The sequence below is a fragment of the Lepus europaeus genome, chromosome 7, assembly GCF_033115175.1.
Source record: "Lepus europaeus isolate LE1 chromosome 7, mLepTim1.pri, whole genome shotgun sequence".
Taxonomy (NCBI): Eukaryota; Metazoa; Chordata; class Mammalia; order Lagomorpha; family Leporidae; genus Lepus; species Lepus europaeus.
Genome location: NC_084833.1, coordinates 48,872,743 through 48,895,080, shown reverse-complemented (window position 1 = coordinate 48,895,080; position 22,338 = coordinate 48,872,743). Strand labels below are relative to the sequence as shown.

Below are 22,338 nucleotides of genomic sequence, written 5' to 3'. Positions count from 1 at the left end.
CACGAGAACTCTAAAGTTTGTAATGAGAGAGAAATGGCCATAAAGTCAAAGACTCTTAATTATTTCAGTCATCTCTAGGGGTAACATTACTTTAATGCACAGTGAAAAAATAATTGACATTTATAATATCATAATTACCATAACACTTCAAATTTATATAGTCTACATTCCATTATTATAGTTAATTCTCAAAATGTTTGAGTTGCCAAATCAGGTATTGGTGCCTTACCAAATTTTGAATTCTGTGGCTCAAAAAGATTGAAAACTCACCCAAGGTCCATAATTGTTGGGTAAGTATTGTAATTCCTAGTCTATATCATAATGCTGAATTGTCAAAAAGTATTTACACTTTAAGGTTATATAACCTGGTTAGTAAAACAAGGAAGCACGCAGTACATTTAAAAAGACTTCCACACAAAATTGAGTTGAAACTTTTAACTTTCTGAGTCCTTAAGTAAATAAAATTAAGCTACAGAAAAAAGTTCTTTTATATCAAATACCAATTTCCCAGAGGTCTGAATTTAAAACTTACAATGTGAATAATAAATCCAGAGCCATTAACTAGCCTACATTTTAAGGCTTAAAATATGTACATAAAAAACAAAAGCATATACAAAGGATAGCAATCACTTAGACTTGATTTACCTTGTTTAACAATATTACTGGAGAATCCTCTTTTATCTGCCTTTAGACTTAGGTGAACCTGAGTGGACTTTTGTGCAGAGGAGAGAAGGTAAAAGTGGGAAGCTATAGCAAATGTCAAGTGTCAAAGCTCTCACCCGTGAACATTTAATTTTTAACAATATCAGAAGCCCTTAACTCTCCATTCTACAACATATGGAAGTAAAATAATCGAATTCTTATAAATGTATAATGTTTATTAAAACAAAGGAAAGGAAATTAGAAAATCTTTTTTTTTTGCTTTGAAATAAATTTTTAAAACTTCTTATTTACTTTTTTAAACAGTTGGTATATTCACTGTCTGCCAAAAGAAAATAAGGGAGAATAAATGACAAAGTTGCAGTGAGGAAAATTCCCTTACTACCTTTTTCCAGGGTGAAGCTTACAGTCAGTGTAAAACCTTGATTTGTTATCATAAGAACCAAATAAAACACACAAAGTTTTAGAAAAATGGAGCTATCTGCTTAACACTCCTAATGGATCACAATCTGCCATCACCATGGTAACCGCAGAGTAACTTTTGCCTAGCTAGTGCCAATTATGCACTTCTCTGGCCCTTGAAGCTGCACTCACTTCTTTTTAAGAGCTGAAATCTTTAGAAGAAAAAGGCCCCGACAGTTAAGGGCACACATACCCTCTTGTTCAGTCCGAGTCATTTCCTCCAGCTTCTTCTGCTTCAGTGTGTCCACCACATCGGCCAGACTCCCTTTGCGGCGCTCTGGAGTTCCAAAAGTAACACTGGTCATTATCTCGCGGTCCCGACTCCCCTCGTCAGGCTTATGTGGTGAGGTAGAGGTATTTCGGAGGGAATATAGGGAACATAACTTATTATTCTCTGACTCCTAGAAAAAAATAAAATAAAACAAAGCCATTAGAACACAGGCTTCTTTGCATGCCATTGGCAGAAAATCTTAAACTCAAAAGGACAGTACATGATGCTCAGTAGAAAAAATAACTAACCAAAAAATAAAAAAATAAAAAGATAATAGTAAGGCAAATAAAAAATACGATTCTGATTAAACAATCCTCAACATTCAAGAAGAAATCATCAAAGGGGCTAAACTGAAACTGCAGATTCACACTGTTCAGTTCTTTGAAAAGCTGCCTAAAATTCAAAAATGGACATTTCAACCTCTTGTTCACTTACACCCTTCATTTAAAATAGTCTAGATTTAAGGAATAGTTATTAACATTTTAATTAGCATAAAGTTTGTCTTTTAATTGGGCACTTTTGTTAGCAATACTCCTCCCAAATCTTAAAATTATGTGTGTGTATATACATATATATATATATATAACTTTAAATCAATTTCCTTTGATATGAAGCCAGCAGAAAAGTTAGTCTTAGAATCTAATATCCATTGTTCACCAGGAAATCTACAAAATATCTAAATCAGTACCATAAAGTGAACCACCCTAAATATTTTTTGTATGCTGAGGTTTGGGGAGAATTGTTTTTTTGCTAGCTACTCATCTTTCCTGAGCTACAGAAACCTCTTTGTATTCCCTATCCTTACCACTGATACTTTAGCACATAGGAGCACAGTTTTCTTATAGCATTTTAAACTTTTTTTTAACCAAAGCACCAGTTTATTAAAAGAAATTTGCACAGTAATTACTTCATAGTACAGAGACGTTAGCTAACTGGTAAGAGGGTCAGAGCCATCAGCTGAGGAGAAAAAGCAAATATTAGGTCGAAAATAACAAACACTTAAAAGTTTGTAGGAAGAAAAAAACTTTCTTTTATCACTTTGAATGAGAATCCAGGGTTTGAATGCAACTGTTATTTGGCCCTTGACATTTCCTGTTTGCACAAGGGTATTCTCTCTCCTTGTTTTTTCTTTTTCTTTTTTTTTTTTTTTTAAGTGTAAAGGAAAGCATCTAGGCTTTGTGATTCTCACCAGAACCTTAAAAATCCCAATTGCTTCTATATCTCCCTTTTTCAAAAAAGAAGCCCAGCAAACTTCAAAATCTAGAGCGATGTCATAATTTTCAGAGGATAGAGGAAGAAAAGAGTCCAGAAGAGTAAGTTTCTACATCAGTTAAATTAAATATTAATTGAACTGAATAAATGCTAGGTATTTGGATACTATTATATATAAGGTGGGATGAAAGTTCTTTTCAGGATTATTGTGAGCATAAAATGAGATCCCTTTGTAATGCACCTCGGCACAGTGCTGAGCTCACAGTGATGAGGTGGTGGTTTGCAGATCAAAGGTGGTATTATTCTGAAGGAAGGAGAAGATCTAGGAATGGGGCCAAGGGGGTTGTTCTTCCCTCTGGACCCGAGGAATTGTGAGGTAAAAGCATTGATGTGAGTCTTGGATCTGAAATACTATGAATCCTGTTGAATCTACTTTAAAAAAAATCATTGGATTGTATACATTAAATGGGTAAATTAAGTGATGGGGGTGTAGTATCTAAATAAAACTGTTTAAATATTGTGAGCAAAATATTAATCTATTCTGCATTCCCATTACTAGCATAATGCCCAGAACAAAACAGCTCAAACTGAAAAGGACAAACTATGTGAGGCAGAGCAAGGGAGACAGTTCCTTTTTACCTTGCTCCTAGATCTCCTCTTTCCTTCATTATTTACTTTAATGTTGACAATAATTCTGTGGAGTGATACAGAAGTCCTTCTTTTAGATGCCAGTCATGGTTAGTACATAGCTCCTTGGAATGGCCATCTCATTCTCCACTTGGTGCAAATGAAAACTCAGAGATATGTGTGCAAAAGGATTTTGACTGAGGCTTTTAGGAATCAATAACCACCATTTGATTAATCATGCTTCAGTTACTTCCTTTTCAGAAGCAAATTATCCTTACATCATATCCCAGAAAGAAAACCCTGATTCAACCTAAGGGATTAAACACCAAGCCAAAACAGTATTATGTGGAAGTGGTTACCTACAAATGACTCACCATGGGCCATAATAAGGAAGGTTTTCCATCACTCCCAGATTGCAATTGAAATATGCTAGGAGAAGTTCTCCAGCCTCATAACTGCAGATTGTTCTTAGAGTATGTAGGCTCTATGGAGTACCACTTCTTTGTCTATTTATCCATTGTTACTTTCTTGTAGTACCATGTTCCTAGCTTTTCACTGTTGTGAATGCATTCATAGTCACTGTCAGTCTGCGCCACAGACAACAACCACAGGTTCTTTTATCGCAGTGATGACCTGCACTGGGCTCAGACCCATAATCTAGGCAAAGTGGCTAAGGACTACTGAGTAGCAAACAGTAAAACACTGAAAAGTCATGATTTTCCCCAAGAAAACCACCAAGAGTTACTTGCAATATGTCACCAAAGCACCAACACAGGCAATAAATAAAACCACGTATTGCTTAAGTTATTGAGTTATAACATCCTTAGGAACAATACAAAGGAGTGAAATCTACCATTTCTGGACCTTACTTTTTAACTTTCTAAAACTTAATAAATGTTGGTCTTTTAAAAGAGGCACATAATTCAATATATTTACAGCAGGTTACTATCTTATATGAAGTCATTACTACCAAATTTTTAAAAAGAAAATTGACAAAAGATCTGTAGGTTGCTGTGTAATGTTTATGTAAAATTTCTTAAGAAAAAAAGAGCTTATTTTTAATTTTCTAAAAACGAAGTAGATCCTAGGAAACACCAACTGAGGTGGGACACCTAATAATATTAACAGTCAAGTCCTGATGCAACGTTGCCACATAGCTATAAAGAGATTTGAGAAACTATTTCCCTAAAGCAGTGATTCTCAAACTTCAAAGTGCAGAATTTCCCGGTAAGTATGTTAAGATGCAGATTCCCTTGCAGTCTCCTTAGCCTCTCCCTGGACCAGGAATATGAATGTTAGTGGACATTCAAGTAACTAGGATGCACAGGCCCTGGCCCCAATCTAAAAAATACTACTTCCTGAGCAGGCAGTAAATAAGTGGGCTTTGCCTTCACATTATACTGGGGACTTCATTATATACAAATTTCAGAAAGCTGTTCAGTTGTGACTTTTTAAAATAATGTAAAGGAAATTATTTCTCTTCTTTTGATCTTCCTTTTGAAAATAACCACTATAAAACAGGGTTGAATACATGAACATCACAAAAAAGCAGAATACATGGGCATTGAGTTAATGAATATTAGTTTATTCAAAGGAAATTTAATATAAATTTGTTTTCCCTCAATCCTAAACCTCAGCTGCCCCATCAAATCTAATAGTAAACAAAATTTTCTAAATATTATTTGAAAAAGATCCCAGTCCCAATACAAGAACTAAGGCATTGTCAACTCAGACCATTTAAAGACAACTTCACTGGAAATTAATTAAAAACATTACATAAGGCCAGCGCCGTGGCTCAATAGGCTAATCTTCCGCCTTGCGGCGCCGGCACACCAGGTTCTAGTCCCGGTCAGGGCACCGGATTCTGTCCTGGTTGCCCCTCTTCCAGGCCAGCTCTCTGCTATGGCCCAGGAGTGCAGTGGAGAATGGCCCAAGTCCTTGGGTCCTGCACCTGCAAGGGAGACCAGGAGAAGCACCTGGCTCCTGCTTTCAGATCAGCGCGATGCGCCGGCCGCAGCTTTCTCTCTGTCTCTCTCTCTCTCTCTCACTGTCCACTCTGCCTGTCAAAAAAAAAAAAAAGAAAGAAAGAAAAAAAAGAAAAGAAAACATTACATAAGGGGCCAGCGCAGTGGTGTAGTGGGTAAAGCCGCCGCCTGCAGTGCCAGCATCCCATGTTGGCACCGGTTCGCGTCCCAGCTGCTCCACTTCAGATTCAGCTCTTCGCTATGGCCTGGGAAAGCTGTGGAATATTGCCTAAGTCTTTGGGTCCCTGCACCCACGTGGGAAACTGAAAAAGCTCCTGGCGTTGGGGAGTGAACCAGCCATGGAAAACCTCTCTCTCTCTCTCTCTCTCTCTCTCTCTCTCTGCCTCTCCTTCTCTCTCTGTGTAACTCTGACTTTCAAGTAAATAAATAAATCTTTTAAAAAAACAACATTACATAAACTATATGCAGATGTTGGATAAAGCAGAATAGTACCAGAAAGTGATAATCAGACATTATTTTTAGAAAGAATTCACTTTTCACAGTGAAGATATTTCCGGTGTGTGAAAGCATAGAAAAAGCAAATATTAAAAACAAAACATACTGCAACAAATATTGCTCAGATGTTTCAGGATTGTTATATAGAACTGGTTGTCCGGCAGTGGCAATCAGAGGACTTTAGACAGTTTTATTATGTTACAGTGAAAATATTAAATTACTCAAAGATTTGAGCCTTTGTTTCTTTTGTTCCTTTCCCCCAGAATGTCCTACTTTTTAGTTTGTTTGATTGTTTTCATTTATTATATTTGAAAGTCAGAAAGAGAAAGAGAGAAACAGTATCTCCCATCTGTTGGTTCATTTCCCAAATTTCTGTAACAGCCTTGCTGGGGCCAGACTAAAGCCAGAAGCCCAGGAATTCCATCCTGGTCTCCCTATGGGTGGTAGGGACTCAAGTACTTGAGCTATCTCCTGCTGTCTCCCAGGATGCAGGTTTGTTGGAAAATGTAGATGGACTCAATCCCAGTCATTCCAACACAGATGTGGTTTTCCAAGCAGCCACTTAACCAACTTTGCCACAATGCCCCATTCATCCACTTTGAGGATGATCCCAACCTGCTTTCGAGAGTTCAGAATAAACTGCACTTTATCCTAGCAGCCCTCCCTGTTTACATCGGGCCTTACCATCCTGCTACCCACTCAAACTATGCATTGAAGCACTATTAAATAAATAATAATAACATTCATCAATAGTTTTTTAGGTAATAATACTCCTTGCAACTAAACTTTAATTCTTAGATGGTTGAACTACTTCTCATGTTTCTTCCATATGCCTCCTCCTTCTATATGAACTTGAAACAACAACTACTCATCAAATATGTCAAGAAAAACTAAAAACTAAGACTAAGAGTAAAGATTTGCTCTAACAATGACAGGATTATTTAAGCAAAATATTTAGAACTGAGATATTAAAAAAATAAAGGATTGATGATATACTGTACAACTCAATACTACACAGCCATTAAAAATAATGTTATATATGTTGAATATGGTATTGTTTACAGTGATGAATAACTAGATGCAACCTAGATGTCCAATTATTTGAGGTCATTATGGTTTCATTCACATGCTAGAATCATTGAAAATCAAATTATAGTGAAAATTTATGACATGGGGATGAACATTCCTAATGTACCATTAGCAAAAAGAATGTTAGTAAAAAAATTAATATAAATTTTAAAGAAAAAATGTACAGAAGAAAAGAGACCAGCATATCCAACAAAATGTTTATGTCCCTTACTTGTTGAGATAATAGATTTTTTCTTTTTGAAGTTTTCTACATTTCTAAATGTTCATAATAAATATATTTTAATCATAAAATAAATACAATTTTCAAAGTTCAACGTGAATACTCAAAAATGTTTTAAAGTAATTTATTCACCAAAAAACATGTTTTAAATGAAAAAAAGGATACACTGTAGTACGTAGTCTTTACATGTATGCATAAAGGTGAGTGTGCTCCCCTACACACACACAGATGGAAAGATATATACTAAAGTATTTATAATGATTTCTAAATCATGGTAAGATTATTGGTGATTTTTATTTCCTTTTTTGCTGATCTGTGTTTTCTAATTTTTCCTCCACAAACATATTTTTGATGTAATAAAAAAAAACAAAAGTCATTTTATAAACAGATGCTTATGGAAAGCCAAGACACTCTGTCAAAAAAAAAAAAATGACCTAAATGAAAGATCTCCACGAGTGAGATCCCAGTGGAAAGAATGGGCCATCAAAGAAGGAGGTACCTTTGTCTGATGAAGGGAGGAGAGAACTTCCACTTTGACTATGACCTTGTCTAAATATGATAAGAGTCAGTGAACTCAAAAGGCTTCCATAGCCTTGGCAACTCATGACTGGAGCCTAGGGAGATTACTGATGCCATAAACAAGAGTGTCAAATTGTTAAGTCAACAACAGGAGTCACTGTGCACTTACTCCTCATGTAGGATCTCTGTCCTTAATGTGCTGTACATTGTGATTTAATGCTATAACTAGTACTCAAACAGTATGTTTCACTTTGTGTTTCTATGTGGGTGCAAACTGTTGAAATCTTTACTTAATATATGTAAGATAAATGAAAATGAATCTTGATGTGAATGGAAGGGGAGAGGGAGCGGGAAAGGGGAGGGTTGCGGGTGGGAGGGAAGTTATGGGGGGCGGGGGGGAAGCCATCGTAATCCATAAGCTGTACTTTGGAAATTTATATTCATTAAATAAAAGTTTAAAAAAAATAAAACAGATGCTTAGGGTAGTAAAAGAAAAAAACAAGAGAATAATGTTAGGCCTTCCTGAAGATGTCTAGAGAATCAGTACATTACAGTAACTGTATCAAGTCCAGAAAAAAATAGCTAGCAGCTTTCTCTCCTTCATATTTCTGCAGTTGAAGGAACTCAAAGAATATTTTCTAATAAGTCCAATTATTTAAATGAGAATGTTCATGTTCATATAAGTTAAAATCTAGATTCTTATTGCTTTGATTCTAATGTACATGTTCCCCAAAATTCATATGCTGGAACCTAACACCTAGTATGATAGCATTAACAGGTGTAGCCTTCAGAAGGGGATTCAGCGATGAGATCCGAGCCCCCATGAAAGGGATTAGTGGCCTTATAAAAAGGGCTGGAGGATACTACACAGGCCCTGTTTGCTATGGCACCTGAGGAACAGCTTGTGAGTCTCTTCCAATGGATGCAGCAGTAAGGTAAAAACAGAAACTGGGCCCTCACCAAACACTGAGCCTGATGGAGTCTCCAGAACTAAGATAAATACATTTTTATTGTTTATCAAGTATCCACTCTGTGTTATTTTGTGATAGTAGCACACAGGAACTAAGACACTTATAATTTTAATACATTGTTTCCTGTTTGCCCTGAAAAGACACACAAAATTAGTCTACTTCCTCTTCTACAGGTTCAAATGTATTAAAGTAAGGGCCAAATTAACTGTCTTTTTCTAGGTGAAACTGCTTCATACACCCATTTCTCCAGACTATTCACCACCCTCCTCTGACACACTCTGGCCCTTAGGTGTTATTCTAAAAATGTCACCAACAACTAAATTGTGAGTTCCGCATTTTCACTTTCAGCAAGAAAGAAACCAACTCTAAGAAAGATTAAGTGGTTTCCCCTATGCTTCACAGGTAGAACTGGCAGAGCTAAAATCTAAGTGCAGGTTTTCTGACATCAAATCCAGTGCTTTTTCTATTCCACAGGTTTGTTAAAAATAAAAATAAAAATAACACTCTCAGCAGTAAAAGATGTTCTAATTCCAATCATGTCTTCTAAATCTGGAAATCTTTGTTTCCTTACATTTTCAGAGAGATTTATCTACTTTTGAGGCTAAAATCATACTTTGTTAGTAATCTTAATCTAGAACTACCAAGAAGTAGCTTGTATTATCTACTTATTGTTGCATACCACGTCCTCTCAAAACAAAGTACTTAAACAACAATAATTTACTACATTTAATGGTTTTTGTGGGTCAGGAATTTGGGGCCATCTGGGCTGGGTGGTTCTGTCTCAAGATTGCTCATGAGATTGCAGTTAAGTCGTGGCAATGGTTGGAGTCATCTCAAAGGCTTCTTTACTCACAGATGTGGTGTCTGGCCTGGGAACACTTCAAGAGCTCTGGGCTGGAATAGCTAGGATTTCTTGGACATCTTCCTCTATCTCTTTGTAATCTCTCCATATGGTCTCTTCTCCCCAGTGTGTTGGTTTCTGGGTAGCTGGACTTCTTACATGGTGGTTCAGGGGTCCAAGACAGTCAGATGAAAGCTGGATCACTGTTTCTAACCTAGCCTGGGAAATCACATTGTACAAATGTCACTGTATTCTATTCAGTAATGAGTCACCAAGACTTGCCCGTAGTCAAGCAAAAAGGAGGTGCACGCTGTTGTTTTTTTTTTTTTATAGGACAGAGTTATAATTATGTCCTCAAATAGTTGCTGTGAGAAATGAATCACACATAAAGCCCTTAGTACAGTGCCTAGTACACAAGTACTCAGCAAATGATAGCTACCCTTATTAAATTCAAAGGTCTCTATCCAATTGTCCTTTGTTTCAATCTTCAATTCTGGAAATACATTCAAAACAACTGGTACTATTTGCAATATTTTGTTCATACTCATTCATCTTTGTGTGATAGTTAATACTAAACTACATTAATCTCTTCATTATTAATGCTCATCCCAAACAAATTCCATAAAATCTGGCTCCTAACAAAGCTCCTTAGTATTTCTAACTACATATTTCTAGGAACATTATCAATTGTCATTTATCCTATCTGCATATAGATTATTCCCCTTCTGTCCAGGAGCAGTTACAGTACATTACTGATCTGATTCAGCTGGGTTGTCAGCCACACCTAAACAAAGAATGCAGATTGGCAACCATACTGCAAACAGGAGAGCAGTAGGCTGGGGTTGCAAAAGTCAGATAAGATGTCAGGAATCGAAAGTCAGAGAGCATAGGTCAAGAATGGAATCTTGCACATACAATGGAGATGAAACCCACATGCAAGTGTAAGTCATGGCAACTGGGAGAAATGAGTGGGAAATGGCCTCTCCAAGTAGCAAGAATCAATTTCCCTACAGGTGGCCCAATTTGATTGTGAGACAGAATATTATCCTTTCATGAACTTTCCTTGCACCCATGAGCAAGACAATGAAAAACATTCATTCTTATTGCCTAGTATGCTGTCAGTTTTTCATCTGGTTTGTTGGTTGGTTTTCTATTTGAGTTAGTGGTCTCTTCAATTACAACTTTATCTTTGTGCTAGTTCACTCTCCTTATGATGTTTATGAAGACAAAGCAGCACAGATTCATTACTGATTTCTAACAGCACCCAATATACAGCAAACTTCACACAAAGAAAGGTCAAATCCTGAAATAGGTTCAATCTAATACTCTCTTACAGACAGTTCATGGTTTCCTGTGGTATGTATCCCCTTTAACTAAAGTGAATAATGCACCCAATTTGCTTAACTGTAGGTATGTCCCTGGTATTCTTTACCTGGAGGAAATTAAGGGGATTTTATGTCTGTAAAGAAGTTAAAAACAGTAATAAAACCAACAAAATGTTTTTGTTTTAAATCAGCATGCACTGGCAACTTGACCATGTGAGTGACCATGTCACTGGTGAATTATCTCTGCCAATGCTGATGGCTTCCATCTAGCCCTTCCCACTTTTATATTTAAGTTTCAGATGAGTGCTATTATCATATTATGTGAGTTATGTATATATTTTTACATAGTCTATAGATGTAGGGTTTTTTACTCCCCACTTTAAATAACTTTATGAACAAAAACTATAGTACAAAACCTGTACTATAAAAGAGACTTCCTGTGCTATAGTGTTATTAACTGACAGAAAAGATTTACCTAATCTAGGTTCCAAATCATTCTTGCTAACAAAGGAAATCTAACCTTTTTTAGTATGTTAAAGACTAAATTGCTAATATCCATAGGTTCTTTCCCAGAGGAAACAAAGTATGCTTTTCTCTAATATGATACATTTTAAGGAAGAGCATTAGCTTAAAGAAGATCACATTAAAAAAAAATGCTAAGTAAGGGGTAACCACCACCTGCAGTGCTAGCATCCTATATGGGCACCGGTTCGAGTCCTGACTGCTCCACTTCCGATCCAGCTCTCTGCTATGGCCTGGCAAAGCAGTAAAATATGACTCAAGTGCTTGGGCCCCTGCACCCGCATGGGAGACCCAGAAGAAGCTCCTGGTTTCTGGCTTTGGATCAGCACAGCTCCGGCCGTTGCGGCCATCTGGGAAATGAACCACCAGATGGAAGGCTTTATCTCTCTATCTCTCTCTCTCTCTCTCTCTCTCTCTCTTTCTCTCTCTCTCTCTCTCTTCTTCTGCCTCTCTGTAACTCTGCCTGTCAAATAAATAAATCTTAAAAAAAAAAAAAAAGAAATGACCTCATAAGGCTGTTATGAGAATTACATGAATTCCTAAAAATAAAACACTCAGAACAATAACTATTATATAACAAGTGTTCATTGGGTGACAGGGGTTGTGGTGGTTACTTAAAATACTCCTGACGAGTAACTTTTTGGCCTCTCTATGAACGCTTCCATTAATAGAGGACTTAGCATCCCCCATAGGAGTCCTTTCTATCTTCAGAGAGTGAACAAAATTCCCCTTCCCAGGAATTAAAAACGTATTTTTTGACTTACAGTTCTGTCTTGTGAAAACATTCAGAATGTTAGCCCTTTCAATATATGTACTCAGCTATTGTAACACCTTTGGATCTTCCCTTTGTATCTAGGAAGGAAACATCCCAGTTTCCTTCATTTCTTCCTCAGAAGCCATGGTTAAGCCATTCTAATCATTCTCCTCTGACTATGATCCAATTCCTTTCTCTCTTTCTTAAAGAGTAGTACCCTGAACTGAAAGTACTCAAGATAGTCTAAACAGGGGCAGATGTTGTCTTGTAATAGGCTAGGTCTCCGCCTGTGGCGCCAACATCCCATATGGACACAGGATAAAGTCCCAGCTGCTCCACTTCCAATTCAGCTCCCTGCTATAGGCCTGGGAAAGCAGTGGAAGATAGCCCAAGCACTTGGGCCCCTGCAACCATGTGGGAGACCCTGAAGAAGCTCCTGGCTCTTGGCTTCAAGTCTGCCCAGCCCCAGCCGTAGTAGCCATTTGGGGAGTGAACAAGCAGATGGAAGACCTCTCTCTCTCTCTGTCTGTCCCTCTGTCTGTCTGTAACTCTGCCTCTCAAATAAATAAATATAAAAAAAAAGACTAACAAAAATTAAGGCTCACTATCTCTGTCTTAGACATACAATGTTTCAAAGATCTAATGCATGAGTAGGGAAACAATACTTAGGAGGCACTTTAAGGCACAGAGGCCTGATTATGAGTCTCCTTGCAACATTCTATCAAGGTCCAGTGTTGGTTGATGGATGTGCTAACCAACTCCAGGTAGTTATTCTCACCTGGAAATTCATTAGTAGTCAAAATACCTTATATGTGATACTCAACTGAAACAAGGCTATCAGGTTAGGCTAAAATTGGTTAAAATAATTTTAACGTTGAAACCAAGAAATTTAGAAGTGGCAACAGACTTCATAATTATAGTTCAAATCTTTTATTTTTGAGATAAGGAAATTACAGTTCGGAGATAGAGAGTGACTTCCCTAAGGTCACGTAGCAAATTGGTGTTGACAGAAATGAACACAGGCTCTATGCTAATCCTTTCCTCTAACCTCCAAGTAATGTCAGGGAAAATATTTCCACTGAACAAAAAAGGAATGTGGTGGTGGTTTGTTTTTTGTTTTTTGTTTTCATAAAGGCATGGTAGGGGGTAAGGTTAGGGATTTGCAGAAGTTGGAAAATGTTGGACAGTTCTTACAGAGGAAGTTTCTGTGCATAGGGAGTCTCAAATGGTTCCACAGAACTTCTCTTCAGGGGTAACTACTTTCTCTAGACCAATCCTAGAACCTGTTCCAGCTCTCCTCCTTTGCAGCTTTGTTTTCTTCCCATTTGAGACACAACAATACATTACAAAAACAATTGTTGCTGTTACAATCAACAAGGCAACTAGTATACTTTAAATAAAAAAAAAATAGCTCAGAGTATGCTCTTCACACTTCACAAATCTTGACATTGGAAAGTACCAGAGCCCAACTGAGGTTTGTCAAATCTATTTGTTCTTTATGGGTGTTAGTCTACCAACAGGGAAGCCCTTTCGTGGTCAAGCTTGCCTGGGAAAGAGAGATGAGAAGACAATGGCTTCATATGTAATTATGATGAACCCTCAAAGTCACTCTGCAAGCTCAGCAATCTCTTTTCATTAGCTCTTACCCAGGAAAGTTACCAGTTTTGAGGACTGTACTGCAAAGAGCCCTCAAAATTCTTTCGAATATGTCAAATACGTATGGGCTTAACGGGGAACACTTCAAAATTTAAAAAATTGGAAATGAACCTCTGGCTCTCAAAGTTCTTACAGCTAGAACAAGTAGAACATAAATGATTCCTTCTAGCCCATGTTGCTTATAAAACAACCATCTAGGGCTGGCGCTGTGGCTCACTAGGTTAATCCTCCACCTGCAGCGCTGGCATCCCATATGGGTGTCGGTTCTTGTCCCAGTTGCTCCTCTTCCAGTCCAGCTCTCTGCTGTGGCCCGGGAGGGCAGTGGAAGATGGCCCAAGTGCTTGGGCCCTGCACCTGCATGGGATACCAGGAAGAAGCAACTGGCTCCTGGCTTTGGATCTGCGCAGCACCGGCCGTAGCGGCCATTTGGAGAGTGAACCAATGGAAGGAAGCCCTTTCTCTGTCTCTCTCTCTCACTATCTATAACTCTACCTATCAAATAAATAAAAAAAAATAAAAATAAAAAAAAACCTATCCACCTACTCATTCACCTGTATCTACCCTGTTGTATTTGTATTCCCAAGATAATGGAAACTAGGTACAAAATGACACCACTTCAGCCCAAAGCAGTAAGCAGCCTAAATCTGCCATCAGGTGGCTCCAATTTCTGAAAGCTATTCATTTCCCTACATGAAGGCATTTTACACCCTTAGACTGAAAGCTCAGTTACAATCATAGACTCTATGCTTTCTCTCTGGAAAGGGAGAGGAAAGGTCTGAATTTTTCTTTTTCTGTTAATTTCCAAACACCAAAAAGATTCCTTCCTTGCCCTATTATGTCATCCAGGAGAATAGCAGTCAAAAGAACAGGCAGTGCCAGCACCTCCTAATGGGCTCTGGTTCAAGATTTGGCTGCTCCACTTCCAATCCAGCTCTCTACTGTGGCCTGGGAAAGCAGTCAAGATGGCCCAAGTTCTTGGGCCCTTGTACCCACATGGGAGACCTGGAGGAGGCTCCTGCCTCCTGGCTTCAGATCGGCTCAGCTCCAGCCGTTTCGGCCATTTGGGGAGTGAACCTGTGGGTAAAAGATTCTCTGTGTGTGTGTGTCTCTGACTCAGCCTCTGCTTCTCTGTAACTCTGCCTTTCAAATAAATAAATAAATCTTTAAAAAAAAAAAGAGGTGAACTATAATATTACTGTCAATTTCAGAAAAAAATAATAAAATTACACACAAGAAAATCAGTAAGAGAATAAAAATGAGTGGTATCTTTAATAAAAAGCATTCCAGGTACAAAATAAATTAATACAATTGAAGGCCAATTATTAATTTGGAATTCAAGAGTAAAAATTTTCTCAATTTATTCATAGATTAAATTTGTTTAATCCTGAATATTTCAGTTCTTATTTAAAAAAAACTCCTCAATAAAAGTTACTCGCCATATAAATTTACAAATCTTCACATTTCTAAGCAAATCTCATCTGTTATACTACTGTGATTGCTCTGTGCTTGAATGAGGGCATATTTCCTCCCAGAAGTCTGTTGGATTTGAGAACATGGGATTTTGAACTCTCAGGACACTGGCAGTCGAAACAAATCAGAGTTAAATTATAGTGAAAGCAAAAAGTTTGCAAAATAATTTCCAGTTATTTTATTAAACAACATTTTCCATTTTCTCAGGTGCTAATGAAATATAAAGAAGATAAATGGAATGCATAAATATTCATTTCTAATTTCAACCTGGTTGTAAAATTTTATTAGCAAAGGTTTGCAATTTATACTTTGGATTTGAGAATGTGGTTTACACAAAGATATACTATTGAACTCAATTTGCATTGCCTAAAAAAATAATGCCTAAGGGTCATGGGAATGTGGTAACTCCAAAATAATCCTTAAGAGGTTAATATGGTAAAAAATAAATATGTCATCTCATTAAAACCTGCATTAACAAAAGGAATAATAGCTTGAAGTTGTTCTTTTTAGAAAGGTTATATTTCTCTTATAAAGCAAGCAAAACTTTGTATTGCAGAGGACAATCAAACAATGGGATAATCTGCATATTAAGATAATTAAGGCACATTCCTTAGAGTCCTTCAAGAAAGATTAGGTATGTTTGTGGAAGGGACTGAGCAGGGTCTTTCCTGCTTGATGTGGGTGGCTTCACTTAATAATCTGAGACAGCTCTTTCAGTCTCATCTCCCTAACTGAATGGTGCAAGCAGGACTCATTATGTTAAAGTTTCCTCTTCGAAAAGCAGCTCTCTCCAAATTAAAGAAAGAAGGGAGATCACAAGGAGGACACACGTAAGCCTGGCTTCTTCCTCCCAGAGCAGTACCCTGCAGGTCACAGTTGTCACCACCCTGTTCCTGCTGAAGGAGAAGGACCTTGAGATGCTTATCTCACTCTAATCATGAAAAGTTCAAATTAGTCATGAAATCACTTCATGCTGCATGAAGGAGTCTTCAAAAAGTATATGAAAAATATATAGAATGAAAAAACTATGCACAGATTTCAAATTTTTTTGCACCAAAATAAACTATTTAATTACATTTTCTACAATGGTTGGAAGTACCCTCATAGAACATGTACATTATTTTCTACATCATGTTGCTTAGGAGTATTATAAAAATGTTCAGATTTCATTATTCTAATTACCATATTTCATTATAATGAAATATCCAGAAGCCAGCCAAGAAGGTATTGCGTGAAAGAATTCTATACAAAAAAGGTGTACAATAATCAGAACCACCTATAAGCTAAAACAGGCTGTGGAGTTCTGCTTTAATCAAAAAAGTATTGATGTCATGAGATCAGCTTCCACTGATTAACACTGACCAATTTTGAAAAATTCAAATGACATTTGAATCTGCGAAAAAAACAAAGTTCTGCTCAAACCGTTTATGTTAGATGAGATTATAGCAAATTTTCAATAAGTAATCAATCATATTTTAAATAATTACCACAAAGTATATATTCTTGTGTCTGGAAATGCTATTGATCCCAAGCTACATTGTGATCACAGAAGAGTATTTCCATACCGATAGCCGACAGGGAAATTCAAACCACAGGAACAGCATCACTATGAGGTACACAATAATATTGGTGAGAGAAATGGAAACAAAATATTTGTGAGATATAAATTGCATAAAACTTAAGCTAATAAGGGTTATAGTGGCAGAATTCCAGAAACAATAATCCTCATGAACATGGAGGAATATTGTAAATTGTAAATGAATAGCAGTGATAGGGTTGATTAAGAAATTCAGATTATAGGCCAGCGCCGCGGCTCACTTGGCTGTGGAGGATGGCCCAAGTGTGTTGGCCCTGCACCTGCATGGGAGACCAGGAGGAAGCACCTGGCTCCTGACTTTGGACTGGTACAGCGTACTGGCCGTAGCAGCCATTTGGGGGGTGAACCAATGGAAGGAAGACCTTTGTCTCTGTCTCTCTCTCACTGTCTAACTCTGCCTGTCAAAAAAAAAAAAAAAAAAGAAGAAGAAGAAGAAGAAAGAAATTCAGTGCCTCTGCTAACTCCAGTCACTGGATCTTATACAGCATGAAAGATCAAAATAAAAATAAATATTATAAGCACATATTTTTTGGGGAAAAAAAGGAGAGACTGGGGTCTGATTTTCCTTGAACTGTCAAAATATTAAAGAAATGTAAAGAGTCTTGCACAGATGTAGCAAAGTACTAGATTTTTATATTTTGGCAGGTGCTCAATATGCAGCCCACATAATCACATGTTAATGACTGGAGTGTGTTAATCAGCATGCATACCTGATTCCTTCTTGCCCACAGGGGAAAAAAAGCCAACTACTCCAGATCATTTTAATGTTTCTACTTTTGGTGAAAATTTTGATAATATGCCAGCTAAGAAAGAAAACTTTTCCAAAAAGCGTCTTTAGAAAGGTGGATTAGATCATTAAGAATAGTGATAAAATAATTCATAGTTCCATAAACACCAAGACATTTTGAAGTAGCATACCAGTAACCATTTCCTTTTTTATTTAAACAACTCAGATATGGGGAGGTTTTCAAAATATATCCTTCTTTTTAAATAACAAGAATGAAACATTGCACACAAGCAGCGTGTGAAAATGTAAAGGAGTTCAATGTGTTCACTTAGTTGTCTATTTCATTACCCACAGCCAGAGTTTTGTCAGATTCCATGCCAAAAAACAACAACAACAACAAAACTGGTTTTGTATTTTAGCTGAAGTTGTAAAACAATTCTGTCATTGAATCTCTGAAACTGACTTCACAACAGTACTGTGTGCTAACAAGGTTTCAGATCTGTAAGAAACAGGAAGTCCCCCAAAGGACTGTCTAGAGCATGTTGTTCTGTGACTCAGGGCAAAGATAAACATTTTCACATTAAATAGAAACCCAGGTTTTAACTTCACTTAAATCAAACGAACTTTCAATATCTGAACATTAGAAGATTTCTCAAGAAGTGTTAACCTTGCCTGTTTATGGATTTTTCACATCACTTCATAGAGCAATCAAGTGCCACCAAGGATGTACATAAACCTTACATTAGGTATTAAGACTCTAAACTAGTTAGGACCACACCAATTAGTGGGTTTCTCTACACTTTCTAACATACAGTCCCAGTAAAAGTCAGGAAATAAATTTCAGTTGGGCGCTGCCTACTATCTGAAATGAACTTAACAAATCTGGCAAAAATTCAAGTTTTAAAAATCTTTTAAAAACCAACAAGATGAGAAATCTTCTAAAATTCTGTCACAACATAAAGCATGGCTGAGGATTAAATCCTCACTAAAAATTCCTGGACTATGCTATCATGCAGTGACAACAGCTCCATTCCCAGAAACAGTACAAAGTCTACACCAGTCGCTTTATGACTCCAAGTGAACTACATGAGGCACTCCAGACACGATTAGCAACCTCACTGGACTGAAGGCAAGATACGCAGGGAGAAGAAATTGTTTGCAAGCAAGAAAACATTGTTAAGAGTGTTATTATTAAATATGTCAGCATGCCTAGTATTATTTTCTTTCAGTTACAGCAAAGGACATTATTGGCATTTTGTGTGTGTGTGTGTGTGTGTTTACAATGGAAAAGTTATTTTAAAGCTTTTCTAGAAGCTAAAACTCACCCAAGGGACTATAACCAGCTCCCTAAGGAAAGAGTTCAGATATTCAGGGACTGAGGGTCTAATATGGTTATTTCTACATAATTAGACTAGCAGTTAAAAGTCAGATGCAGGGGCTGACATTGTGGAGAACCAAGTAAAGCCACTGTCTGAGACACCAGCATCCAATATGGGCACCAGTTCGTGTCCTAGCTGCTCCACTTCTGATCCAGCTTCCTGCTTAATGGCCTGTGAAAAACAGTGGAAGATAGCCCAAGTGGTTGGGCCCTTGCCACCACATGGGAGACCAGGAAGAAGTTCCTGGTTCCTGGCTTCTGCCTCTCCCAGCTCTGGCCATTGCGGCCATCTGGGGAATAAATCAGCAGATGGACGATCTTGCTCTCTTGTCTCTCCCTCTCCCTCTCTCTCTCTCTCTAACTCTGCCTTTCAAATAAATAAATAAATTTTTTTTTCAAAAAAGTCAAATGCATATAGTACCAATTTTGCCTAAAATAATACAAGGGTACATCAAAAGGTTTGCAAGGAAAAAATGGAATTAAGTAAAAAGATTTTCAAAATCCATACAGAGTTCTTTTCATAAGACACACTTTTATGAACTTTTTGAAAATTTGAAGAGTCTTGGTGTATCAACACAAAGTTCCATGTAAATTTACCTGCATATGTGAGTATAAGGCCCCACTTAAAATTTTGTTGTCATTTTGCCTACTCCAGAAGCCACCTACAGTTAGTTGCCTCTTAAGCAAAAAGCTTCTGTCTCTCCCTTGGGACCATTCTCTGGGCCAGGAACATGTCTATTTCATCCTCTTCCTCACCTTCCCTCCACACCTTGTCCTCACCAACCTCATTTCTTCTCCATTTTTTACTAACTTCCTGCCCTCATGTACACTACTCTTTATATTCTTCCCATATTTGTGTGAATATTGTCTTCAAAATCTCTGGAAATTGATCAATGAACCACCTTCCTATCTGCTCACTCTTCCACTCACAATCTCAAACTCTTTTTTTTTTTTGACAGGCAGAGTGGACAGTGAGAGAGAGAGACAGAGAGAAAGGTAGAGAAAGGCCTTCCTTTTGCCATTGGTTCACCCTCCAATGGCCGCCGCGGCCAGCGCACTGCGGCCAGCACACCGCGCTGATCCAAAGGCAGGAGCCAGGTGTTTCTCCTGGTCTCCCATGGGGTGCAGGGCCCAAGCACTTGGGCCATCCTCCACTGCACTCCTGGGCCACAGCAGAGAGCTGGACTGGAAGAGGGGCAACCAGGACAGAATCCAGCGCCCCGACTGGGGCTAGAACCCCGTGTGCCGGTGCCGCAAGGCGGAGGATTAACCTGTTGAGCCATGGCACCAGCCACAATCTCAAACTCTTATCCTGTCCTACATCCTACTGCAATGGTTTCCTAATAGGTGTCGCTGTTTCTGATGTTATCTCCCACAGCCAATTCTCTATACAGTAGCAATGCCATCTTTTAAAAACATAATCAAATCATGCCACTTTCTTGTTTAAAATCTTCTAACAGCTTCCTCCTGCACTTGAAATAAAGTCCAAACACCTCTCTGAAGCCTATGAGAGACCCCACAGTATATGCCTTCTGCCTGCTTCTTTGAGTTCATCCCACACCATTCCCTCTTGGTGCTCAAACATTCTAACTAAAATGTTTTGGGGTGAGGTCTTCCCCCAGACCTTTGTACAGTAGGCTTCTTCTTGTCATTCAAATTTCAGCTCAAAGATCACTTCTTCAAAACAAACTTCCCCCACCTGTTCAGTCATTCTTTGTCACATTTTCTTATTTAACTTTCTTCATAGAATTTATCATTGCCTGAAATTGTCAAAATCTGTGATACACCTTTATTGTCTGTCACACTACTGGACTCTAAGTTCCATGATAACAGGATCTTATCTGTGTTATTCACAGGTAGTCCCTGGACCTGGACCTTAGTAGACACTATTTACTCAGGTAATTAGTAATAATGGTAAACCCTCTCTTAAAAAATACTCTAAGTTAAACAACATAAAGAGAGAAAGTACAAAATGGTGTAAATGTGTCAGCTTACTGATTTGAAACAAGTAGCTATATATAATTTACACCCAAAAGCTATGTATTTGCAAACAAGTTCACTAACAATACATAGAGTCGTGTGTCCTTTCTACAGGTGCAATCTTTAGCAGGTAGTCATTACACTCATTATCACATACAGAGCACTAAACATTATCATAAAAAAATTCTTCTATGTTTACAAACATAAAAAAGAATGATACACTACACATTTTTTCATGAAAACAATAGAAATTTTGCCTAATGGACCAGTCCTAATGAAAACAAAGCAAATTTCAGTTTATTGTGTCAATATTCCTCTGCAAAAAAGGCCTTGGCACATGGTGCCTTGATGTCAAGGTTAGTGGTGGAACAATAGAAAGGAGCTATTACGCTAACTTGTCAGCTTTCAAACTGACCTCACCAATAAATATAGCACTTTAGATGTAAAATTGAACAACGTGGTTTCAATAACGTAAATAACTATATTTAAAATAAGAGCCAAAAATTTAAAATTGGCCCTAGAAATTGTCTCAAAAATTTATTTTCTCCTTTTTCATTTACAACAAATTCTTCTCTTTGTTTGAGATTATATGGTCTCATATTTTGTTGGAGAGCAACTAAAAATAATCAAAATTTTAGCATTTGAAGATACTCTTTCTAACCAGGAAGTGGGGATTAGTAGAATTTCTTAGCTTTATCTTTACCCTCTTACAGAAATACTTCTCTGTGGTCTTGATACTTTAAAGTAAAACCCTCTCTGAACCCAGGAGATAAGAAACTTTTAGGGTTTATTTCTAACTGCTCATCACAGAAAGTAAATAGCAATGGAGACTGAATAGGTACTGATAAAATTCATGTTTTTGTGTTTAAGATTTTCTTTTAAATTTTATTTCCTCACAATTATTTCATAGTATTCAATTACAGTAACTAAAGAATATGGATAATTAGAACTAAAAGTTTCTCTTCATTTCATCCTTTTGTCTCATATTTATTTTAAAACAGAATGAAGTAAAATGTCTATTAAGTATTACATTAACACAGTCCTTCTACTCCAATACACACACAAACACACACACACATACACAGAGTGTAGATTAACAGGTCTGCCCAGAAACCTAAAATCCTACTGTCTTTCTTGTAAAGAAAAATTAGTTGGTGATACGATACTTGCAGTATAAGTCATTACAGGTTTGATGTTATAGTTGTTACACATTATTGAATCTATTGAGTGAAAAGGGAGCACAAAGGGAATTTCCAAATGCAGCTGCTATTCCTCATTTGTTAAATCCTTTTATTACACTATATAAGTACACAGCTGGGAAATACTATAGAGTGGGAGTTAAAACAAAATATTTTGGCTTCCAGACATTCAGAATACACAAAGGCTCGAGAGGAAATCAATGCTTGATATCAAAAGAGAATAAAAGTTTGAAAACATTTCTAGCAAGTATGATTTCTTTTATACCAATTATAACATATTTGTAACTTTAAACTATTCTATACTATCATAAATCACATTTAATATAAATTTGGTAAGCAAATAATTATGTTTTCTAACAAAATTCTACATCATAAAAA

General features: G+C 37.2%; 1 protein-coding gene across 16 annotated transcripts in view; it reads right to left on the bottom strand.

Annotated features, from left to right (window-relative positions):
- Window positions 1-22,338, bottom strand: part of SOX6 (SRY-box transcription factor 6) — a 666,111-nt gene that overhangs the window by 373,747 nt on the left and 270,026 nt on the right. For all 16 annotated transcript variants that reach the window (XM_062196439.1, XM_062196440.1, XM_062196435.1 and 13 more), the window contains one exon: window positions 1,316-1,523. In XM_062196439.1, coding sequence (XP_062052423.1) covers window positions 1,316-1,523 — 208 coding nt within the window. The remainder of the gene's footprint in view (window positions 1-1,315; window positions 1,524-22,338) is intronic.